The 19,184-nt window shown below is 44.8% G+C and overlaps 1 protein-coding gene across 1 annotated transcript in view; it reads left to right on the forward strand.

The window, feature by feature from the left end:
* The window catches only part of GRIN2B (glutamate ionotropic receptor NMDA type subunit 2B), a 173,430-nt gene extending 162,726 nt beyond the window's left edge, over positions 1-10,704 (forward strand). The window contains exons 9-12 of the mRNA XM_065640094.1: positions 2,456-2,616; positions 4,718-4,905; positions 6,724-6,962; positions 8,797-10,704. Coding sequence (XP_065496166.1) covers positions 2,456-2,616; positions 4,718-4,905; positions 6,724-6,962; positions 8,797-10,704 — 2,496 coding nt within the window. The remainder of the gene's footprint in view (positions 1-2,455; positions 2,617-4,717; positions 4,906-6,723; positions 6,963-8,796) is intronic.
* Positions 10,705-19,184: the final 8,480 nt, after the last annotated feature.

The raw sequence follows: 19,184 nt of genomic DNA on the forward strand, positions 1-19,184 counted from the left end.
TCTTAGGCACTCAAGTTAAAGATCTCTAGTGTGGGTCCCATATGAATCCTTTCAGACCGTTTCCTGTCTTGTCATTCAGTAGGCTATGGTTGAAGAGTGTGTGCATGTGGGTGTGTGGTGAATAATTTGCATTTGCAGGTCTGTTCTGACTGAGGAATGAGCAGGGGGTAAGGGATGATGAGTAAATGTGCAGTATGTGGTCTTGCAGAAGCCATTAGCCTGGCTTCCTTCTCTAGAAACATGCTTTTCTAGTTGCTGAAAACAGTCATTTCTTCAAGAGGAATGTTTTAATTTATTGATTGATTGTCCAGGAGGCTAAAGATTAAATACGGAGCCTTTTATATCTCTGACTGCTAAGATGGGCCCTCGAACACAGCAGGGACAAAAGATAGTTCAGAGGTGGGATAATTTTTCTTATCACAGCCCTGCCTGATTCTATTATACTTCTTACTCCAGTTCATAGATCCAGTGATGGAAGCAGACAAAACTAGAGATTCTATCACTGGGAATGGAGGGTGGAGGTATAAAATGGACATTGGATGGGGCTTCTTTTTCTCTTAACACTCTTTGGGCCCAGAGGGAGGCTGTCATAGGTGCTGCCTCTCCAAAGGACGTGCTAAAGCTGAGGTCACACCATTGATGACTGGGCCTGCCTGCTGCTTGCCCTGCTGACTTCACCCTGTTGGAAGGCTTCGTGGGGATGGGGTGTGCCCCATCTGCCCTCAAGACTGGGTTCTGCAGCCTCTGGGGAAGCAAGCTGCCTGCTTTGCAAACTCCTATTTTAGCATGTCAGGGGGAAGACTGTGTTCCTTTTTGTCTGGTACAGCAATGCCCTTCTTGTGGTGGGCCCCCTAAGCTGCTGCTATAATCACCTTGGTAAAAAAAGAACAATTTTAGCATGCTGCAGTGATTTTTCTCCCATCAAAGTTTACTTTCATTACAGGTTTTGATAGCTCTGAGTTTGTCTTCATCCCTAGGGAGTGTGACAAGGTTCTAAGACCCACCTTACTGCCTGTTTTATGCTATGTGAAACCTCTTTTTTTTGGTGATGTGCCAACATGTGTTTCAAAGAACAGTCCTGATGTTTTCTATTGGCTTAAAGCAGTAGGACATGTGTTCTCTCTCACACATTCATGTGTGCACATACAAGCCAGCCCTTTTCACCATCCAAACTGTAGAGATGATTCCTTGCACAGATAGATGGGTTGACTGGTACGTAGAAACAGGTGACGTGAGCGGTGTGTTCACCTACCCACAGACACAGCTGCTGGTCGGCCTTGTTGCTGAGATGTTGTGAATGAGATACACTGCTTTAGTGGCTTTGGCCTCAGCTGAGTTCATCAGATTCCAAACTGGTTTTGAGCAGAACGCAAGAACAATGCTCATCTGCATGTTTTTTAAGCTATAACAATAGACTGCAGCCACATTGCTACTATAGGAGGTGGCAATACATGCCTGCATGTATTCATATACCAGGTGAACTGTTGCTGTTAAATGGGTTTGGTCTGACCATTAGAATGTTCTTAGTGTGCTTCTCAGGACTATCCAAATATACAGTCACAGTTGAGAGTTGAGAATTAGCACCAGGCAAGCTACTCCTTGGTATATCAAGAGTGGAGGTGGCTCCCCTCCATCTAACCTACCATTGTGTCTTTACTGCTTATATAGTTCCTCGCTTACAATTCTGTGCTCCTTCCTGTCTGCTGGTCCTAGGGGTTTTAAGCAGTCTTGATAATTGACAGTCTAAATTTTACTGCTCATAAAACCCCAGAGAGCATTGATTATGACTTGAGTTAAGCAAGTGGCATATAAAATCTCACAGCCTTGCAGCCATAGCGGAATGTTATGATTAATGTATTTCTTGGGAGCAGCAAGAGGTTTGGAGTATTCTGCCAGCTCTGTTCTGGGCATCAAATGTTACTAGTGACTTGCAGCCACTAATAGCATTTCATTTGGGACATTTGCCCGAAAGTTTGAAAGCTGATCATTCGTTTGGTGGAGTGGGTGTGAGGTGTTCTGAGAGGCATCTCTCCTCATTAATTACTTTTCTAATTCAGTCAGAATCAGGAAGTGCAAAGGCATCCACAGAGCTGAAAAATATACTCCTTAGAAACTAAATTACACTTTGTTGATAAAATGAACACAGATTTTATTGAAAATCTTTCCCTGACTGTGTTCCAAAGCCACTGTTGCCTTTTCCCTTTTTCCTTTTATCTAATCTCATTTTAATCTTTGATCACTGGCTATTTTATGCACTTAATACAGAGTGGACAAAAAGACTGGTTTGCTCAGATTCACTTCTTGTTTGAAAACCGTGAAATATCATCTCAGTAATGTTTTCTACATGATGGTAAAATAAAATCAGAACTACCTTCTGATAAGAGTATGTTCTCCCATTCAGATGACTGCTTCTTGCTGAAAGATTGTGAGAAATGTTCTTCTTCTGTCTCCCCAGTTCCAGAAACCCAATGACTTCTCACCCCCTTTCCGCTTCGGGACAGTTCCCAATGGCAGCACAGAAAGGAACATTCGCAACAACTACCCTGAAATGCACAGCTACATGGTGAAGTTCAATCAGAGGGGGGTGGATGATGCACTGTTCTCGCTGAAGACTGGGTGAGGCTTCCTTCTTCCATGCTTATGCACCACAGAAACTTGACTTAATTGCATGCTTGTCTGGAAAAAAATTGCGTGGGGTTTGGAAAATGAGCCTCCATTATCATTCAGTGGTTAAAAGTATAACAAGACCACACACACAGCACAGGAGAATAATTCTGTGGTTCTCTTAGCCATGTTTTTCTATTGACATCTGTATAAGAGTTTCTGATTTTGCTGTGTTTATAAGACTATTTCAAAAACCAAGATGATCTTCTGTATCCCTGTGTATATAAGCCTTGTGTGTATTAGTCCCAAAGACGCTGCTTCATCAAGGTGTTTGATGCTGATGGGTCCTTATGCATACACAGGAAAAACTCACAGACCTCTGTGGACAAAATTTTTTTCAGAGCATTTATACTGTCATCTGGAAATTCCTTTGTTTTCTCTCCTCCTGTGTATAAAAGATTATGTTAATCAGGAAGCCGAAACAATCCTTGTCAGACTAATCCCACCCCAGTGTATCACTAGCTAATATAGTGTAATGAAAGGTGTGCTTGAAGCAAATAGTTTGGAAGTAGCCCTTCTCTCTGGAATATTTTAATATCAAGGGCTGAACAAAATGTTGTTTGAATAATAAGGAAGTATATAAAATGAGAGCATTTCCTTGGCTATTTTTGGAAATGTGGGAAAAATCATTAGCAAAAAGTATGTTTGAACAGCTCATCCTATTTTAATAGCAGTTAATCTGTAAAGGATCTAACATAAAATGTGATTTTGTAAGCCTTTGCCCTTTGTAATTAAAGACCTCCTCCCAGAGCTGACCGTTTTGCCTGTCAGAGCCCAGCCCCAGTGAAAAAAAAACATTCTTCCTTACACGTGTTGCACCCCTATGAGAAAGTTCATTCCAAAGCACAAATGAAGATGTTCAGTCAATTTATTTACTAGATTGACTGAATATTCCTAAACCTGTTTGCCAGGTTCAGAGGCACTCAGCCCATTATAAATGATTGTACCGTTGTTGGATGCCATCCTGGGAAGGTACATTTGCCAGGATAGTCATCATCCAGGAAATAAATATTCTCTGTTCTGGAAATATATGGATGAACTAGAGTTAATCACTTGCGGTAGATGTCATGCTGGCTTCATATCCACTCTTGGACGGACTTCCCCACAGATATGCATTTGAACTGAGATAATCACCATACTGGAAATATATGCGCAGGAGGTGGATTGAGAAGATAGCGTGGGTGTGAGAATGTACAAGGTGGAAGGTCTTTGGTCTTTTATTGGAAAGTGCTTCATTTCAGATCTAGTGGGAGGATTTATTCATCGTCTGTCTTTGGTTATGTGGAAGATGTAGTCCTCTGAGACTGCCCCCCCACCCCAAATCATTCTTTTGCAGTGAGAGGAAGGCTCTTGTCAGTCTGCTGTGCTGTCTACCCATCCCAGCCCGTAATGGGGATTTCTCTGTGTTGAAACATAGTTTTTCTTGTGGTTTTCAGCTGAGCACACTTTACCACAGAGCTACTCATCATGGTAAACCATAAAGCTGTTGTCGTGGACACTTGACATTAGTAGTGCTTTTCACAGTAACTGAGGAGTTAAACATGATGTCCTGACTACATTTAATTTGAAAAAATCACATTTTGCTCAGCTAAGTAATGCCAGCAGTTTGAATGGGAGATAACATTTTCCTTACTCTAACCCCTACTTTGCTATCTAATATTGATGCATTTTATAAAGGATTTTAGGTTCCTTTGAGATGAAAGGCAGTACAGAAATATAAGCTATTCTTAGGACTATAGATCCCCTTTACTTCCTCCTCATTCATCTTTATCTTACAGTGTTTGTATTTCAAATTTTCTTTCAGATCAGAAATTATGATTATCGAAGAGTCAGAAAGAAATAGACAGTCCTCATTTATAATCTACCTTCACCTGTGAACAGGTTCTAGGTTCAGATTTTAGTTAACTCTGATGAAGGTGAAGATGCAACCTATTGTAGTCTATCTCAAAGAGGTTCATTTCTGCCTTATTTACCTGAGAACACCTTTGAACTCATCCAGACTCTATCTTTTCTATACTATACCATACCTCTCTTGTTTCTTGCACCTGTGCAGGAAGTTGGATGCTTTCATTTATGATGCAGCAGTGCTAAACTACATGGCTGGCAGAGATGAAGGCTGCAAGCTGGTGACAATTGGGAGTGGGAAAGTGTTTGCCTCCACTGGCTATGGCATTGCCATCCAAAAGGACTCAGGCTGGAAGCGACAGGTTGATCTTGCCATTCTACAGCTTTTTGGAGATGGTAAGTGACGGGAAAAAAGAGGAGCTGGAGTTTTCCTGAGAAATACCATGTTTTGCATGTAAGAAATAGAAGTTCCTAGCTCTGGTGCTTCAGACTGGAGTTGAGAACAGAACATCATTGACGAGGGTTTGTTAGAGACATTACACCAAAAATATGAGGATGTCACTTGTTTTATGTTGCTGATGCAGGGTAGCAGTATCATCAGAAGCAATGTCAAAAGCACTAAAGGTTTCATAGAACCAGCTCAGATGTGTGTTTGAAAGATATCTTGTGCAAAGGTTGTCTTTTAAAAACAAGATTTCTGTTGTGAACTTTTCACTACCCTTGAGGTTTTGTCATGACCAAATCCACTAGATATACTGGACTCTTTGTGGTCATCCCATGCTTTATAGTTCTAGACAGGATCAAGCCATGCAGAGTTCGCAAAATTAAAGCATAAATATTTCTGGATGGAAGAGTTAACTCAGATTTTCCAAAGTCTCAAAAAAACCCCAAACTAAACCAAACCAAACCAAACCAAACCAAACAAAGAAGGAATTGAGACTCGGAAGCATATTTTGAAGTGAATTGTTAATCAGAACAGTATAGTTACCTAGTCCATCTCAACCTTTACATAGAAATTGCTATTACTAAAAAAAAAATATTCATGGGATAAGGAGGTCCTTCTTAGAAAATATTTTCTTGGCTTGCCCTTTCCATTCCATATTACATCTTGCTGTGTCCTTTTTTTGAATAAATAGCATTCACAGGTTATTTTATTTATAAGTATTTTTTTCTGAATTCTGAACATAACATATGGTATAATAAATATGGAAAGAACATAGCTCTGATATACTTCAGCAGAAAATTGGCCACCTGACGGATAGGATATTCTATCTCCTATACAGCCTAATATGTATTATTTCAAGAAAAGACATAAGTTCTCCATAAAGCTTTAAAGACTGTGCTATGGTGCCACATAAATATACGAACTTTTTTTTCCCTGTCACTGGACTGGAGGTTGAAAATGTGAAAAACTAACTTTCCTAACAGTGTGAAAAGAATTGCCAGCCTGAAAAACTAGTTTGTTTCTGAATGTCTAGGTCTATGTAAGAGTGTTTCTCTCTCTCCCCTCATGAAAATACCATAAAGGGAGTAAGTGGGGTATGAAATTAGACTACAGAACATTTGTTCCTAGCTGATACAAATTAGTAATTTTTTTGATCGGTCAAAGGGCTTGGAAGTACTGAATTTGGACAAAATTGAAGGGAAGAAAAACAGGTAAAAATGCATAAATATTTTTTGGGAACATTGCACCTACTTTGAATGAGCTTTGGAAAGAGATGGAAACAAATTCAAAATCAGACATTTTGATTTAAAAAACATCAACATTTTGATTTTTGAGCTGGAAACGTACAGTGTTTTCATTTAGAAGTGACTCATTTTTGTCTACCAGTATCAGTCACTGATTTTTCCCTTCATTGACCTAATATGAAAGTGGGAGTTTGTGAGGCCAGGTCTTCACTCATCTGGTGGACAATTTTTTCAGGATCTCACTATAGACATTTGGCAAGTGTGATAGCTGTGTTCTGTGGTACAGCTTTCTGTGTCTAATATCTGGCTGTGGAAAAATCCTGTTGCATTCCCTGTGACAAATTGCACCTGCCCCTTTCAGAAGGACAGTCAGGATATTTCGTGGATGTAATAGATGTGCAAAAAGAGCATGGCCACTGGAAATTACCTTAGATCAGCTTATTGCTTTCAGCCTGCCCCAGCTTGAGCTCTTTAGCCATTTCAGGCCTATCTAACCTGTTTCTTTACTTCTCTCTCTCTTTCTAGGCGAGATGGAGGAGCTGGAAGCACTGTGGCTCACTGGCATTTGTCACAATGAGAAGAATGAGGTTATGAGCAGCCAGTTGGATATAGATAACATGGCAGGTGTCTTCTACATGCTGGGAGCAGCCATGGCCCTCAGTCTCATCACCTTCATCTGTGAGCATCTCTTCTACTGGCAATTCCGCCACTGCTTCATGGGTGTCTGCTCTGGCAAGCCTGGTGTGGTCTTCTCCATCAGCAGGGTGAGTGTGATTAGCTAGCGGGGAGGAATAAAGGATTTATTTAGACAGCCCTAGGTACTGGAGGTGGGGAAATCCACCAAGACTAACACAGGTGGCATAGAGCGGTGGTCTGCAGGATAAAGGCTGGCATCTTTTCATCGTTAGTGTTGCAAGAGCATCTAATGCTTTTCTGTGACATCTCTGGTCTCTGCTGGATTATGGTCACGGAAATGGAAATTTCACATCGGAATGAAAATGCAGTATAGAGAAAAGGTAATGGTAACTGTCTGGTCCTCCAAAGTGAGTTGAGAGGAGGCAAAATTTGGGGACAATAAGTAATGGTGGACAACATAATCAGAAATTCTGGAGTTTTTTCATTGTCCTCTATATTACAGCTGTTCAGCTGACCTTATCTTGACTAGAAATGTGCTATCATGGACAGTCAGAAGTCTCTAAACAAAAGCCATGCCCTAAAACACACAGAAATTCTTGCAGAGAGGATGACCACATGAACTTAGCAATTGCTTTGTGCAAATCTGCCTTAGGGTAAAATATTTACATTTAAAGCAGATTCTAGTCATTTCTGAGTCATTTTTCTGCTATTAGTGTAGCTAGCAGTGTCCCATTTGGAGCTTTTATTTTCTTCTTTCAAGCCACTGGTTCCTTCTCCTGATCCGTTCTGAAGTGAGGTCAAATCTTGGCATTTTTTACTTCAGTGTCCGATATAATGGAATTAACTTTGTGCAGGGAGTATATAATTGCCACATAACATATAGTTGAGGAGAAATGACAAAGTCTTTTGAATATAGAAGCACAGCCTCTCTTCTATATTGTTAGCTTCCAACCTGGTCCAGTCTGGAGCTCAGAAGGGGGACTGTATTTGGTCATCCTTAGCTTAGTAGAGATTCTTTTATTCTGGGGTTATCTGTTAGACATGGGACAGGTTGCTGAAAATTCTGAGAAGTGTTAATCATCTGCTAGCTGCTGAGAAACCATGGTAACATGGTGTGATCGTGTCCGTTTCACAATTGATATTAATCAGCAGGTACCATTTGGCAGGCCATGGAATAAATGAGCCCTTTTCCTTGTGCTCCTAGGGGTAGCCCTTGCAAACAGTCTATGCCATGGATAAAAAGAGCTAGTGGGGAACATGGAGGAATCAGGCACTTCTGCTGCCTGATTTGAGGTTGAATAGAGGACTTTTGCTTTCAGGATGTCAATTTGGAGCCTTTTATCACTGTTAAATTTAACAGAATGCAATTAAAAATTCTATTGTACCTCACTCAACCAGATGCAAAAGACCTAAATACCTATTTGGCAGTCCTGCTCTTTCTCTGTTTCCTTTTCTAATCTGTACTGAAGATTAATGTAGCTAAGTTTATGACAAATGAAGCTGTTCCCTTTTTAAGATAGCTTCTGTCTCATTGATTCACTGATGTCCAGATGAATTTCAAGGGCCGAAACAGGCTTTCTTCCTCTCATCCACACAGAGTCATTTGTCTTGATGATTTTGCTCCCAAGGATATTATTTTCCCCATTTGCAATTCCATGTTACACCTACTAGATTTGAATAACTCTTACAGATGCAAGCAGATATTCCTGCATCCTGCAAACCAGAGGAAGAGGAATAGAGGGGAAGGAAAAAATGTGAGGGGAGCAAAAGAGGGGCAAAACAGCAAGGGTTGGTAGAGCAGGTCTGAATTAATTTGATGTGATTGTGCTTCACGATGGAAGGCTGACAGACCTTGCTGTCCTACAGGGACATGCTCTTGCTGCACAAGGTGCTTCCCAGTCCAGGTCCCCTTTTGTGTATTCTTTGCAGGACCACTTACCTTCCTTCTTTCTCTCATTTCAGGGTATCTACAGCTGCATCCATGGTGTGGCCATTGAGGAACGCCAGTCAGCAATGAACTCCCCCACGGCGACTATGAACAACACCCATTCCAACATTCTCCGCCTGCTTCGGACAGCCAAGAACATGGCCAACCTGTCAGGAGTCAATGGCTCACCACAGAGTGCCCTGGACTTTATCCGCCGCGAGTCGTCGGTCTACGATATTTCTGAGCATCGCCGCAGCTTCACCCACTCAGACTGCAAGTCCTACAACAACCCCCCCTGTGAGGAGAACCTCTTTAGTGACTATATTAGTGAGGTGGAAAGGACCTTTGGCAACCTCCAGCTGAAGGACAGCAATGTTTATCAGGACCACTACCACCACCACCACCGCCCCCACAGCATTGGCAGCACCAGCTCCATCGATGGACTCTACGACTGTGACAACCCACCCTTCAACGCCCAGTCGCGGTCCATCGGGAAGAAGCCCTTGGACCTGGGGTTACCTCCTGCCAAGCACAGCCAGCTGGGTGACATTTACGGCAAGTTCTCCTTCAAGAGTGACCGCTACGGGGGCAGCGGGGCCCACGATGACCTGATCCGCTCGGATGTCTCTGACATTTCCACTCACACAGTCACCTATGGCAACATCGAGGGCAACGCGGCCAAGCGGCGGAAACAGCAGTACAAGGATAGCCTGAAGAAGCGCCCGGCCTCTGCCAAGTCCCGGCGGGAGTTTGATGAGATAGAGCTGGCTTACCGCCGGCGCCCGCCACGCTCGCCCGACCACAAGCGCTACTTCAGGGACAAGGAAGGGCTACGGGACTTCTACCTGGACCAATTTCGGGCCAAGGAGAACTCGCCGCACTGGGAACACGTGGACCTGACAGATATCTACAAAGAGCGGGGAGATGAGTTTAAGCGTGACGCAGGAGGAGGAGGGAGTGGATCCTGCACCAACAGGGCCCACCACAAACACGGCTCGGGCGAGTTTGGCGGAGGCAACGAGCACAAGCATGGCGTTGTGAGCGGTGTCCCGGCACCGTGGGAGAAGAACCTGACCAACCTAGACTGGGAGGATCGACCCGGGGCTAATTTCTGCCGTAGTTGCCCTTCTAAGCTTCACAACTACACGCCATCGGTGGTGGGACAGAACTCCACCCGCCAGGCCTGTATCCGCTGCGAGGCTTGCAAGAAAGCAGGCAACCTGTATGATATCAGTGAGGACAATTCGCTCCAAGAGCTGGACCAGCCGCCTGCCCCTGTGCCCGTGGCCACCAGCGCTGCCTCCTCCTCCAAATATCCTCAGAGCCCTTCCAATTCTGCCTCCAAGGTGCAGAAGAAGAACCGCAACAAGCTCCGCCGGCAGCACTCCTACGACACCTTTGTGGACCTGCAGAAGGATGACTCGGCCCTGGCCCCCCGCAGTGTCAGTCTCAAGGACAAGGGCCGCTTTTTGGAGGGGAGCCCCTACGCCCACATGTTTGAGATGCCAGCCAGTGAGACCACCTTTGCCAACAACAAGTCCTCAGTGCCCGCCACCAGCTACCACCACCACAACAACCCCGGCAGCAGCGGGGGCTACATGCTTAGCAAGTCGCTCTACCCCGACCGGGTCACCCAAAACCCTTTCATCCCCACTTTTGGGGATGACCAATGCTTGCTCCATGGCAGCAAATCTTATTTCTTCAGGCAGCCTGTGGTGGCAGGAGGGCCCAAAGCCAGGCCAGACTTCCGAGCCATCGTCACCACCAACAAGCCGGTGGTCTCAGCCCTTCATGGGGCTGTGCCAGCCCGTTTCCAGAAGGACATCTGTATAGGGAACCAGTCCAACCCCTGTGTGCCTAACAACAAAAACCCCAGGGCTTTCAATGGCTCCAGCAACGGGCATGTTTATGAGAAACTCTCCAGTATTGAGTCTGACGTTTGAGTGAGAGGCGAAGAGCGCGGGGAGGGACTGGGGGTGTATGTGGAGTGTGGTAGGGTGGGGTGGGATCAATCCCAATGGCTACTCTCCTGAGTTGTCCTTAGTTTGTGGGATACTGAAGTTCTGAGTAGTGCAGCACTGGTGACAAGTGCCACCTCTTTGGTTTCCCCTCTTTCTCCTCCTCTTTCCCACCCCTCCCCTTTTATCTCTTTTTCCATATTCTCGCTCCTCCCATTCTCCTGCATTCCTGACCATTGCACTTTACAGTGACATTTGAGTTGGATATCCTCGCTTGTGATTTCAGGAAGTGGAGAAAAAGGCAGGGAAGGGGTGGACTGAGGGGGAGCGGCAGTGACTCTAGCATCTCACTTTTGCTGGCTCCTGGCAGAGAAAGGCATGTGTACACACACACACGTGTGTGAGTGACAGGAGGAGACAGCAGAAGCAATGTAATGGACATGCAGGAAAATACGCTTGCTCAGGCAACTCTTCCTAAAACTGCCTAGAAAAAATAGTGTTTGAAGACGTGGAGAAAGTGAAGAGGGAATAACACAACTAACTTGTTGATGCACTTATACGTTAGCTATACTGAGGTTCTCGTTACATAATTTTGTGAAGTCTACAGGGGTTTAGGGCTGAAATATATATATATATTTGCGTATATGCTGAGAAATTTTATGCTAAAATTTTGAATTGTCTGCTGGGCGAGTGCGGGAGGAGGGAGAGAAGGCTTGTCTTGCAGGTCTGGCTAGTGGTTTCACTATGGCTATTACAGCCATTGAATCTGTGGCAGGCCAGTGGGAGAGATGGAAAGGAAGTGGGTTCTCACCCTGAAGTCAGGGAAGCTGCTGGGATCTCTGACAGAGGATGCTGGTTTGCACTGAAATGAGAGGAGTTTGGGGAAAGGGGCACAGGCTTGGTTCATTAACTGTGAATTGCTGACTAGTTGTGACATACTTCAAGAGTGGGAACAGTGTATAGTATGGGTTAGCCTATACGCGGGTATATATGATAACTTTATACTTGAAATGTCTGTGGAGAAAGCAAAATAAACCCATGATCCTGTAAGGTGTCTGGATAACGGACAGAGTGGAACATAGCTAAAGAGTAGAGAAGGGCAAAAAGTTTTACACTGTCACTTCAGGATATACCAAGCCTGTTTTGGCATGTTCTTTCAGTGAGGAGGGTGAGAAAAAAAGGATTTTCATCCTTCTGCCTTCCCTACCCTTGGCTGGAAGGTTGGAACAAAAATAACAGAGTGCCCTCTGCAAATGCTGGTATGGTACTGGAGATGAAAAAAAAGTGCCATGGAAGGGTGCGTGTGGTGGTGGAGGTGCTGGTGAACTGTTTCAATGCCTCCTTGCACATGTGGAAATGGGAGAAGGGTGTGTGCACCCATCGGAAATACATATGTATATTTACTATTGAATGTACAGGGGAAGTATGCGCCTTGTCTTCCTGGGAAGGGGTGGGCTTGAACAAGTGCCAGAGAGCACAGAAACTTGTGCCGAGGGCTGAAGACAAGACGTGCAAGGTTGAGATGTGTGTGTACATGTATGTGTGCCTCTGTGTGCGAAAGAGAGAGATACTAGCACAGGCGCAAAGCTGGAATAGCCTAGGGTTTCCCATCCCTGCAGTTGTAGTGACAGCTTTCCTGGTGCACTTAGTATCAATAAGAGTGTTTTTTCTTTCCATTGTATCATTTTAGATGCAAGTTAAACTAAAGGGAAGGGAGCAATGGTAGGAGTGAGAAGCTGAACTCCCCTTTCAAATGTCGTCTTTCTCCTGAGGTGGGGGTGTGGGCCAGCCTCTCCTGTCTGTGGAGAGTCTGTGGCAAAGTTTCTCCTGCTTATCCTGAGTCTATCCCAGTATCTCAATGACCATGGCTCACCAGGGGAAAGATTGAGAGAACCCTGTGCTAAGTGCATGGGGACACTGCTGCGGACTCACTCTGAAAGGAGATGGCAGCCCCGTCTTTATGAGCCACTTGGAGCTGAAAGCCAACTCTCTCACATTCCTCACCGCACCCTGGTTGATTTTATCTTTCTCTTCTTAAGCCAACAGAAGGCCTTTTATTTATTTACCTATTTATTTTATTTATTTTTTAAAGTTGGGGTGGGGGGAGGGTGGATTTGCCTGTAAAGACAAAGAGTGTGAGGAGATGGTGGAAAGAGTTGGTGAGGGGAATATTTTCTTATATTTCATTGAGGAAATAAAGGAGGGAAGAGGGGGGAGAGTGTTTGTAAGGGAACTTCTTATTCTTTCCCTCTTCTCTCGTTACAAGGAGAATAGGGAAAGGGAAAAAAAAAAAAAGGAAAAAAAAAATGAAACCAAACAATTTAACAGAGCGATCTGCAATCCAGAACACACGGCAGTTTGTCAGACACCTCTGACAGCGGCCACCGAGAAGGCGTTCCTTTCATTTGTAAATATTTCTTTTTTTATTGCGTTTTTGTATAAATTGGTGTTTATCTTCTTGTGAATATTCAGGTCGTGGGGTGGGAGGGAGGGGAAGTTTGTTTCCGTTCTGTTTGTTTTCTATGACTTTTCAGGCTGCGTTTTTGGAAGCGGTTCACGCGGGTCGAGGCCGTATGAATGAGGGAGAGGGAGAGAGAGAGAGAGAGAGATGAGTGTTGTGTTCCCCTGAGGCCCCCCGTATTGCCCTGTCACCTTTATCTTCATGAATGGAAGACGCCGGAACGTCACTTCAAGCCTTGCCAGCAGGGTTTCATGTTTTGATGGAAACACCCCCAATTCCTTTTTGCATATAAACTCTCTGTACCAGCATCTCCTTGTGGAGTCTGGGCCTCAAGGCACTACGCTGTCTTGATAGTGGTGGGGTGAACCATCAAGTTGGCCGCTCAGGTTGGACCATCACTTTGACATTAAGAGACTTCTCCAATGCTACTTTGGTTTAGAAATCTTGGACCTGGGAAAGCTCGTGATAATTTCCGGTATTTCCTAAGGGCTTGGGGGGGAGCTTGACAGCTGGTGAGGGCAGCTAATCTCTTTGATGGTTATCTCAGTACTTTTCCATCCCTCCCCACCTGGAATGAGGAAACCTGGAGGGTGGCTCTGCAGGGAAATTAAGCCGAAAACAAACCAAAAAGAAGTTAATGGAACTTTTTTCAAATCTCTTCTTAAAGGTTCTGATTTTTGTGTTCCGGGGTGAAAGTTGGTTCATATTTTCTCCGAACTGGTCTGTCCCTTGTTCCACTGATCGGCAAATCACAGTTTGCCAGAATCATTATCTAGTGTTGATACTGTTATAGCACTGTTAACACTCCGAGTGCTCTGCAAATATTAACTGTGCCACAAACCACTCAAATGAATGCTCTAGGGCAACCAGAAAAGAAGAACTGGAAATTCTGGACTGAACCACTGGTCTAACCACAGGAGCCTGGTATTTTGCCTTCTCCCATAATAGATTAGGCCGTGTGTCTATCAGGTTAATCCTTTCTCCTACAAGTGATCTTTTCTGGTTGCTTTGTTTATTTTAGTTCTGACAGGTCAACAAGCTTCGGGACAGAGATGAAGGGGAGGGGTTGGGAGGGGGGAGGGTGTAATTCATAATCCAGAAAATAAATTTATGATGTTATTAAACTCTGATTATATATTTAGAATTTTAGATTTGGTGTATTTTCATTCTAAGTATTCAAGTGAATCAATCAGGTAATATTAGCAGCAGGTGTTGTCTATACTAGAAAACCACCCATGTGCTGTTTATTACCTGTCCAGAAAAGAATGGGATTTCATACCAGAGCCTGACAAAACTCCACATCCCCTCCTGTGTCATTTCTCTCTTTCTCCTGTAGAAACACCAGTATTTTCTGGGGCAGTGGCTGGGAACAATTCCCCTCTCTGAAGGTTTCTGCACACAAGAATACCGAGCAAAAACCTCTACGGTTTGGTGACCTCTACTATATATTTGCAGCCAGCCTCCCGGGAAGGATTAGGCACCTTTGGCAATGTTTCTGACATTTGCCTCCACACTCTAGCCCGAGGCATGGCACTCTGAGAGGTATTTTCATGAGCCATGTTCTTCTGAAGTGGTACTGGAGTGTATGTACTCAGCTGAAGTAGGATGTGTATGAAGGAGCCAGAGGAAATATTTTAAAAAATCGAATGTGCCATGCACAGTGGAAAGCAGCTGGCAGGTATATCTTGCAGCCATGGATCTCCATTTCATAATCCTTCTTGGAGTAGTCACACCAGCGTTTTAGTGTAGCACAATGCAACACGGGCTGGTGTAGTATTTCTCTGTCTCTCATCACGCCTCCCAGTGAGGGCAATATCAGAACTTGCCATGTCGCATCGTAAGTAGGAAAGAAAAGCTGCAGTCAGGACTTGCCAGTTGAGACAATGAAGCACACTGGCCCCACCTCCTCAGCAAAAAAACATCCCGTTCTCTCTGAAATCTAGCATTCGTCATCAGAACTCTCCAGGCAAGAACCCCAGTGGGTTCAAAATGCTCAGCAATACGCAAGTAGGAACTTTGCCCATAGAGAACTGATATTTCAATTTCCAGCACATGGGGGGAGGAAGGTTCCTTTATGATGTCCTGAAGGATTTGGTGGAGGAGTTAAGAATTGCCAGGATGGGCATCTTTGCTTTTTACTTCTTCAGCAATGCATGCTGCCGTTAAGCTCCTCACTCCAAGAAGACGCTACCATCCATCTTGAATAAAGACCCTTTGTACCTTCAAATCAGGGTTGTTTCTTACAGCAACATTGCCAGCAAAAGAGGGAGGGGAAGACAGAGAATGAATATGATGGTGGTGACAGGTTAGCGTGGTCAGAGATACCTCAGGGACCTTTATAGGCAAGTCTTTGCTTTAGAGCTTTCTATCAAATGTGGCATATCTTCCCACCTCCATTGCTTATCAACAGATGGAAGCAAGCCTGGGAACACAGCCAATGATCAGATTTAGGCCTTTCACACATCCCCCACTCCAGCCAAGCAACCTTTGATGCGCCCTTCCCATGGAGAAGGGTAGGAGGTTGCACTTCCCCACGTATTTTTGGTTGCCAAACAGAAAAGAAAAAAGGGAGGGGATAAAGATGGGGAGTGTTGATGAAGGGACTTTGTACTGACTCCCTGCACCATCACTTTAGGGAATTACACTTCACCCTTCCTGCTCAATCCAAGCTGGCAAAGGGTGGGGCCCAATTATGCTGCCTTTCCGTGGCATACACCTGGCTCACCACAGGAGCCTCTGGGAGCTGTGTGCAAAAAAGGAACTGGATTGCTGGCAACAAATGGGGATGGACTGCAAGTCACGATCCCCATCTGCACCCACCCTTTCCCATAAGTGCTTCCCTGCTGCTGAACACACCTGGCGTGTCCCCCTGGAACACACCTACCATGCTGCTGGATGCTGCAGGGCACATCGAGATAGTAACTAGTGGGACCCAACTGTTGTCCCCACAAGGGCTTATTTTCAATTTGCAGCCAAATAGATTTCCAAGCCATAGACCCTTGCTGCATTCACCCACCTACACTTCCCTGTGGCTCCCTTCCTCCTCCCCCTCTTCAAAGGCAAACTGGGGCGCTGACTGTCTCAATGGCAATATGAATATTATTGCTTCATCTTCATCACGGGCTCTCTGGACCTCCCTGGCGCTGACTGCAGACAGACCTGGGTGTCTGCCATTAGAACGGCAACAACGGCAACAACAAAAACCACTTTGCAATTGGCTTTGAGCTCTTTCTTCGTCTCTTGAGCATCCCCAAATTCCTCTCCTAGCCATGCCATTTGAGTGAATTCTGGCACCCTTCTGTCATTGCTGACAACAAAACTGATACAGCATGAATGTGCTTGTTTATAGAAAAAGGCGGTGAAACTGTATCGCAGAGAGCAGGACTCATGTCTGCCGACCTCAGGGATACAGGTCCTTGGGTGCTGAGGTAAAGGAGGATCTCTGTGATATGTTAGTAGTTAGAGATCTCTTAACCTGCCATTAAAGGTTCACAGCAAGTACTGGTGTACACTCCAACAGGTCAGAAAAAAATCCCATGCTGTGGGACAGGGGTTCCTCTGGGCACGCACATGCATACAAGACATACCGGGGAAGTGAAACACACATGAAGAAACCCGACGCAGCAGGAAGCTGTGAGGCTTGTGTGCCTGTATGTGTGCACACACACACACACAGTATATCGCAGTATACTTAATGACTCTGTCCCACAATGCATTTTTGCCAAGTAGGAACAACGTGACCTTTCCTAATGTTCTGCTGGTAGTTATTTAATTTATGTATTCACTTCGTGACTTTTACATCATCTGCTTTCTTGACTGCAGCATTACTGTGTAAATATGTGTGTATATATGTACAGAAACTAACTGAAGCAATTATATTCAGGTTGGGAAAAGGGTGGGTTTTATATCTGTACAGTATTTCCTTATTAAATAATGGCATGGGGGGGGTTGGGAAAGTTAACTTCTAAATTGTGGTTTTATTGGTCTGTGGTGTTTGAAGTTGTTTCAGTGGTTGCTTTTGCTGGTTCGGAAAGTTTATCTGGATGTTATATGTGTGTGCCAAGAAAGGGTCCCCAAACAGGGGAGGTTTGGGATTGGTGAGGGGTGGTGGGTAGCTGAGGGTGTTAATAATTTCCTGTAATAAAAGCCGTGTTGATTGCTAGGGACTGTTTGTGTGAGGCACAGGGCTGTTTCCTTCTCTATGTGCTTTGCTCTTTGATTACTTTCTCTTCCCTGGTCCCCATTGTCTTCTCCCTGGGACATCAGCAGAGTACATTCGTAACTGTGGATTACAGGGATCTCTCTCTGCACCTTCATCTCCTGACCAGCTCTTCCATCTCCCTCTTTTTGTGGCCTTCCCAGTACTAGTGTGAGGGGAGGTGGTGTGGTCTCAGACCCTTTGTGTCACTCTTGTCCACTTTTCTTCGTCTCCTTTAGACCCCCTCTGTCCTCCTTCCAAGCAGAACCTCATTTTCAGGTGTTTTGATCTCTCCAGCAGTTTACTGCCTTATCTCACTGCCCCCTTATCAACTTATTTCTCATCTTACACAGATTCTTCAACTTAATCTCTACGCCTCTTCCCTCAGAATGACTTACACTGGCTATTTGCCCACTCTGCTCCTCTTATTACTGTCTTGTTGCTCTGTTGTCTTCATCAGACTGTGCAATGCTGTGCAGAAGATGAGTGAAGGGCAGGCCTCTACTTCTCCTCTCCTGGAAAATTCGAGCCCTGAACAGATTTTTAGATTATATGTGGCAGCTATTTTTGATTTCTCTGATTTCACTGGGGTGGTGTTTTGCCCTTGCCCGCTCAAGAAACTAAGAAATGATCAGTCTGGCAAATTAGCCAGTGCAAGGAAACAGTGAAATTGTCTTTTCTGAGAAAGCCAAGAAAGAGAACAGAATTTTCATTCTTGATGCCTGACTGGTGAATTTAGGGCAGGGGCAGATACAGGTTTATCCACTTCAAGTTGACCCACATCAGGCTCAGTAGAGTTTCTTTGCTTTTACTCTATGTGAATAAAGCAAGGCTGCTGGAGAGAAGTATGTGATCTTTTAGAAGCACAGGGCTACCTTTGTTTATTGCCTAGAGGCCACTAGCTTGTAAACACCTATATGATGTTTTGCGGTGTTGCAACCCTGAGAGTGAATGTCTGGCAGTATTTGGTCCCTTTCTGTCTGACAAGTTAATATAAGCTGGTGCTTGGCACTAGCTGCCTAGAGGTTATGGTCTGTTGTCATGTCAGTAAGGGAGGAGAGTGACAGGGTGTGATATGGTGAATAAGCAGAGACAAAGCCAATGAGAAACTGGTAGGGGCTCTAGGCAGATGCTAAGACACCTCCCTCTTTCCCTTTTGGACAACTTGCATTGTTCCTTAACAAATGTCTGTCAATCCACCATCCTCCACAGCCATGGTACTGGCTGCTCATCCATGAAGACACCTGGGTCTACTGGTCACAGTCTGAGAAAGGGCCAGTCAGCCTCTCCGTGTGTGCATGTGTGTTGCCATGTGCCATGGTCTCTGAGGGTTTGAGCTGTATTGTGTGAAAGCATGTGGACAGTGCAGAGCAGAGGGCAATGGAAAGGGTCAGCATGACCAGATGTTATCCAGAGCAGCAGTCTTTTCCCAGCTGCTGCTACCTCTTGCTCAACCTGCCATTGCAGGCCTGCATCTCTGATTTCTGAATGGGAGAAATCATTACGACCACATGGGAATGGAGCTCTACTCAAAGGTGCGAGCAAGGTAGACATCCCTCTCATGTACCCTTGCTATGACCTTGGCATGGCCGTCCCAGCATGGTCCACAGTGGCCTGTGTACTTGTGAATATATGGCTGCAAATACCTGTCAGTCTGGGAAGAAGCATATGTTTGTGCATTTGAGTGACTCCTGGCAGAACTCTAAATATGAGTGAAGTTCGAAACTACTGGCCCATTTGGTGCTACCCAAACGATGTGTGTCTATATGGCAGGCATCTCCTTGGGAGTACATCCCATAGATTAGC

This window comes from Caloenas nicobarica, chromosome 1, assembly GCF_036013445.1.
Source record: "Caloenas nicobarica isolate bCalNic1 chromosome 1, bCalNic1.hap1, whole genome shotgun sequence".
Lineage (NCBI taxonomy): Eukaryota > Metazoa > Chordata > Aves > Columbiformes > Columbidae > Caloenas > Caloenas nicobarica.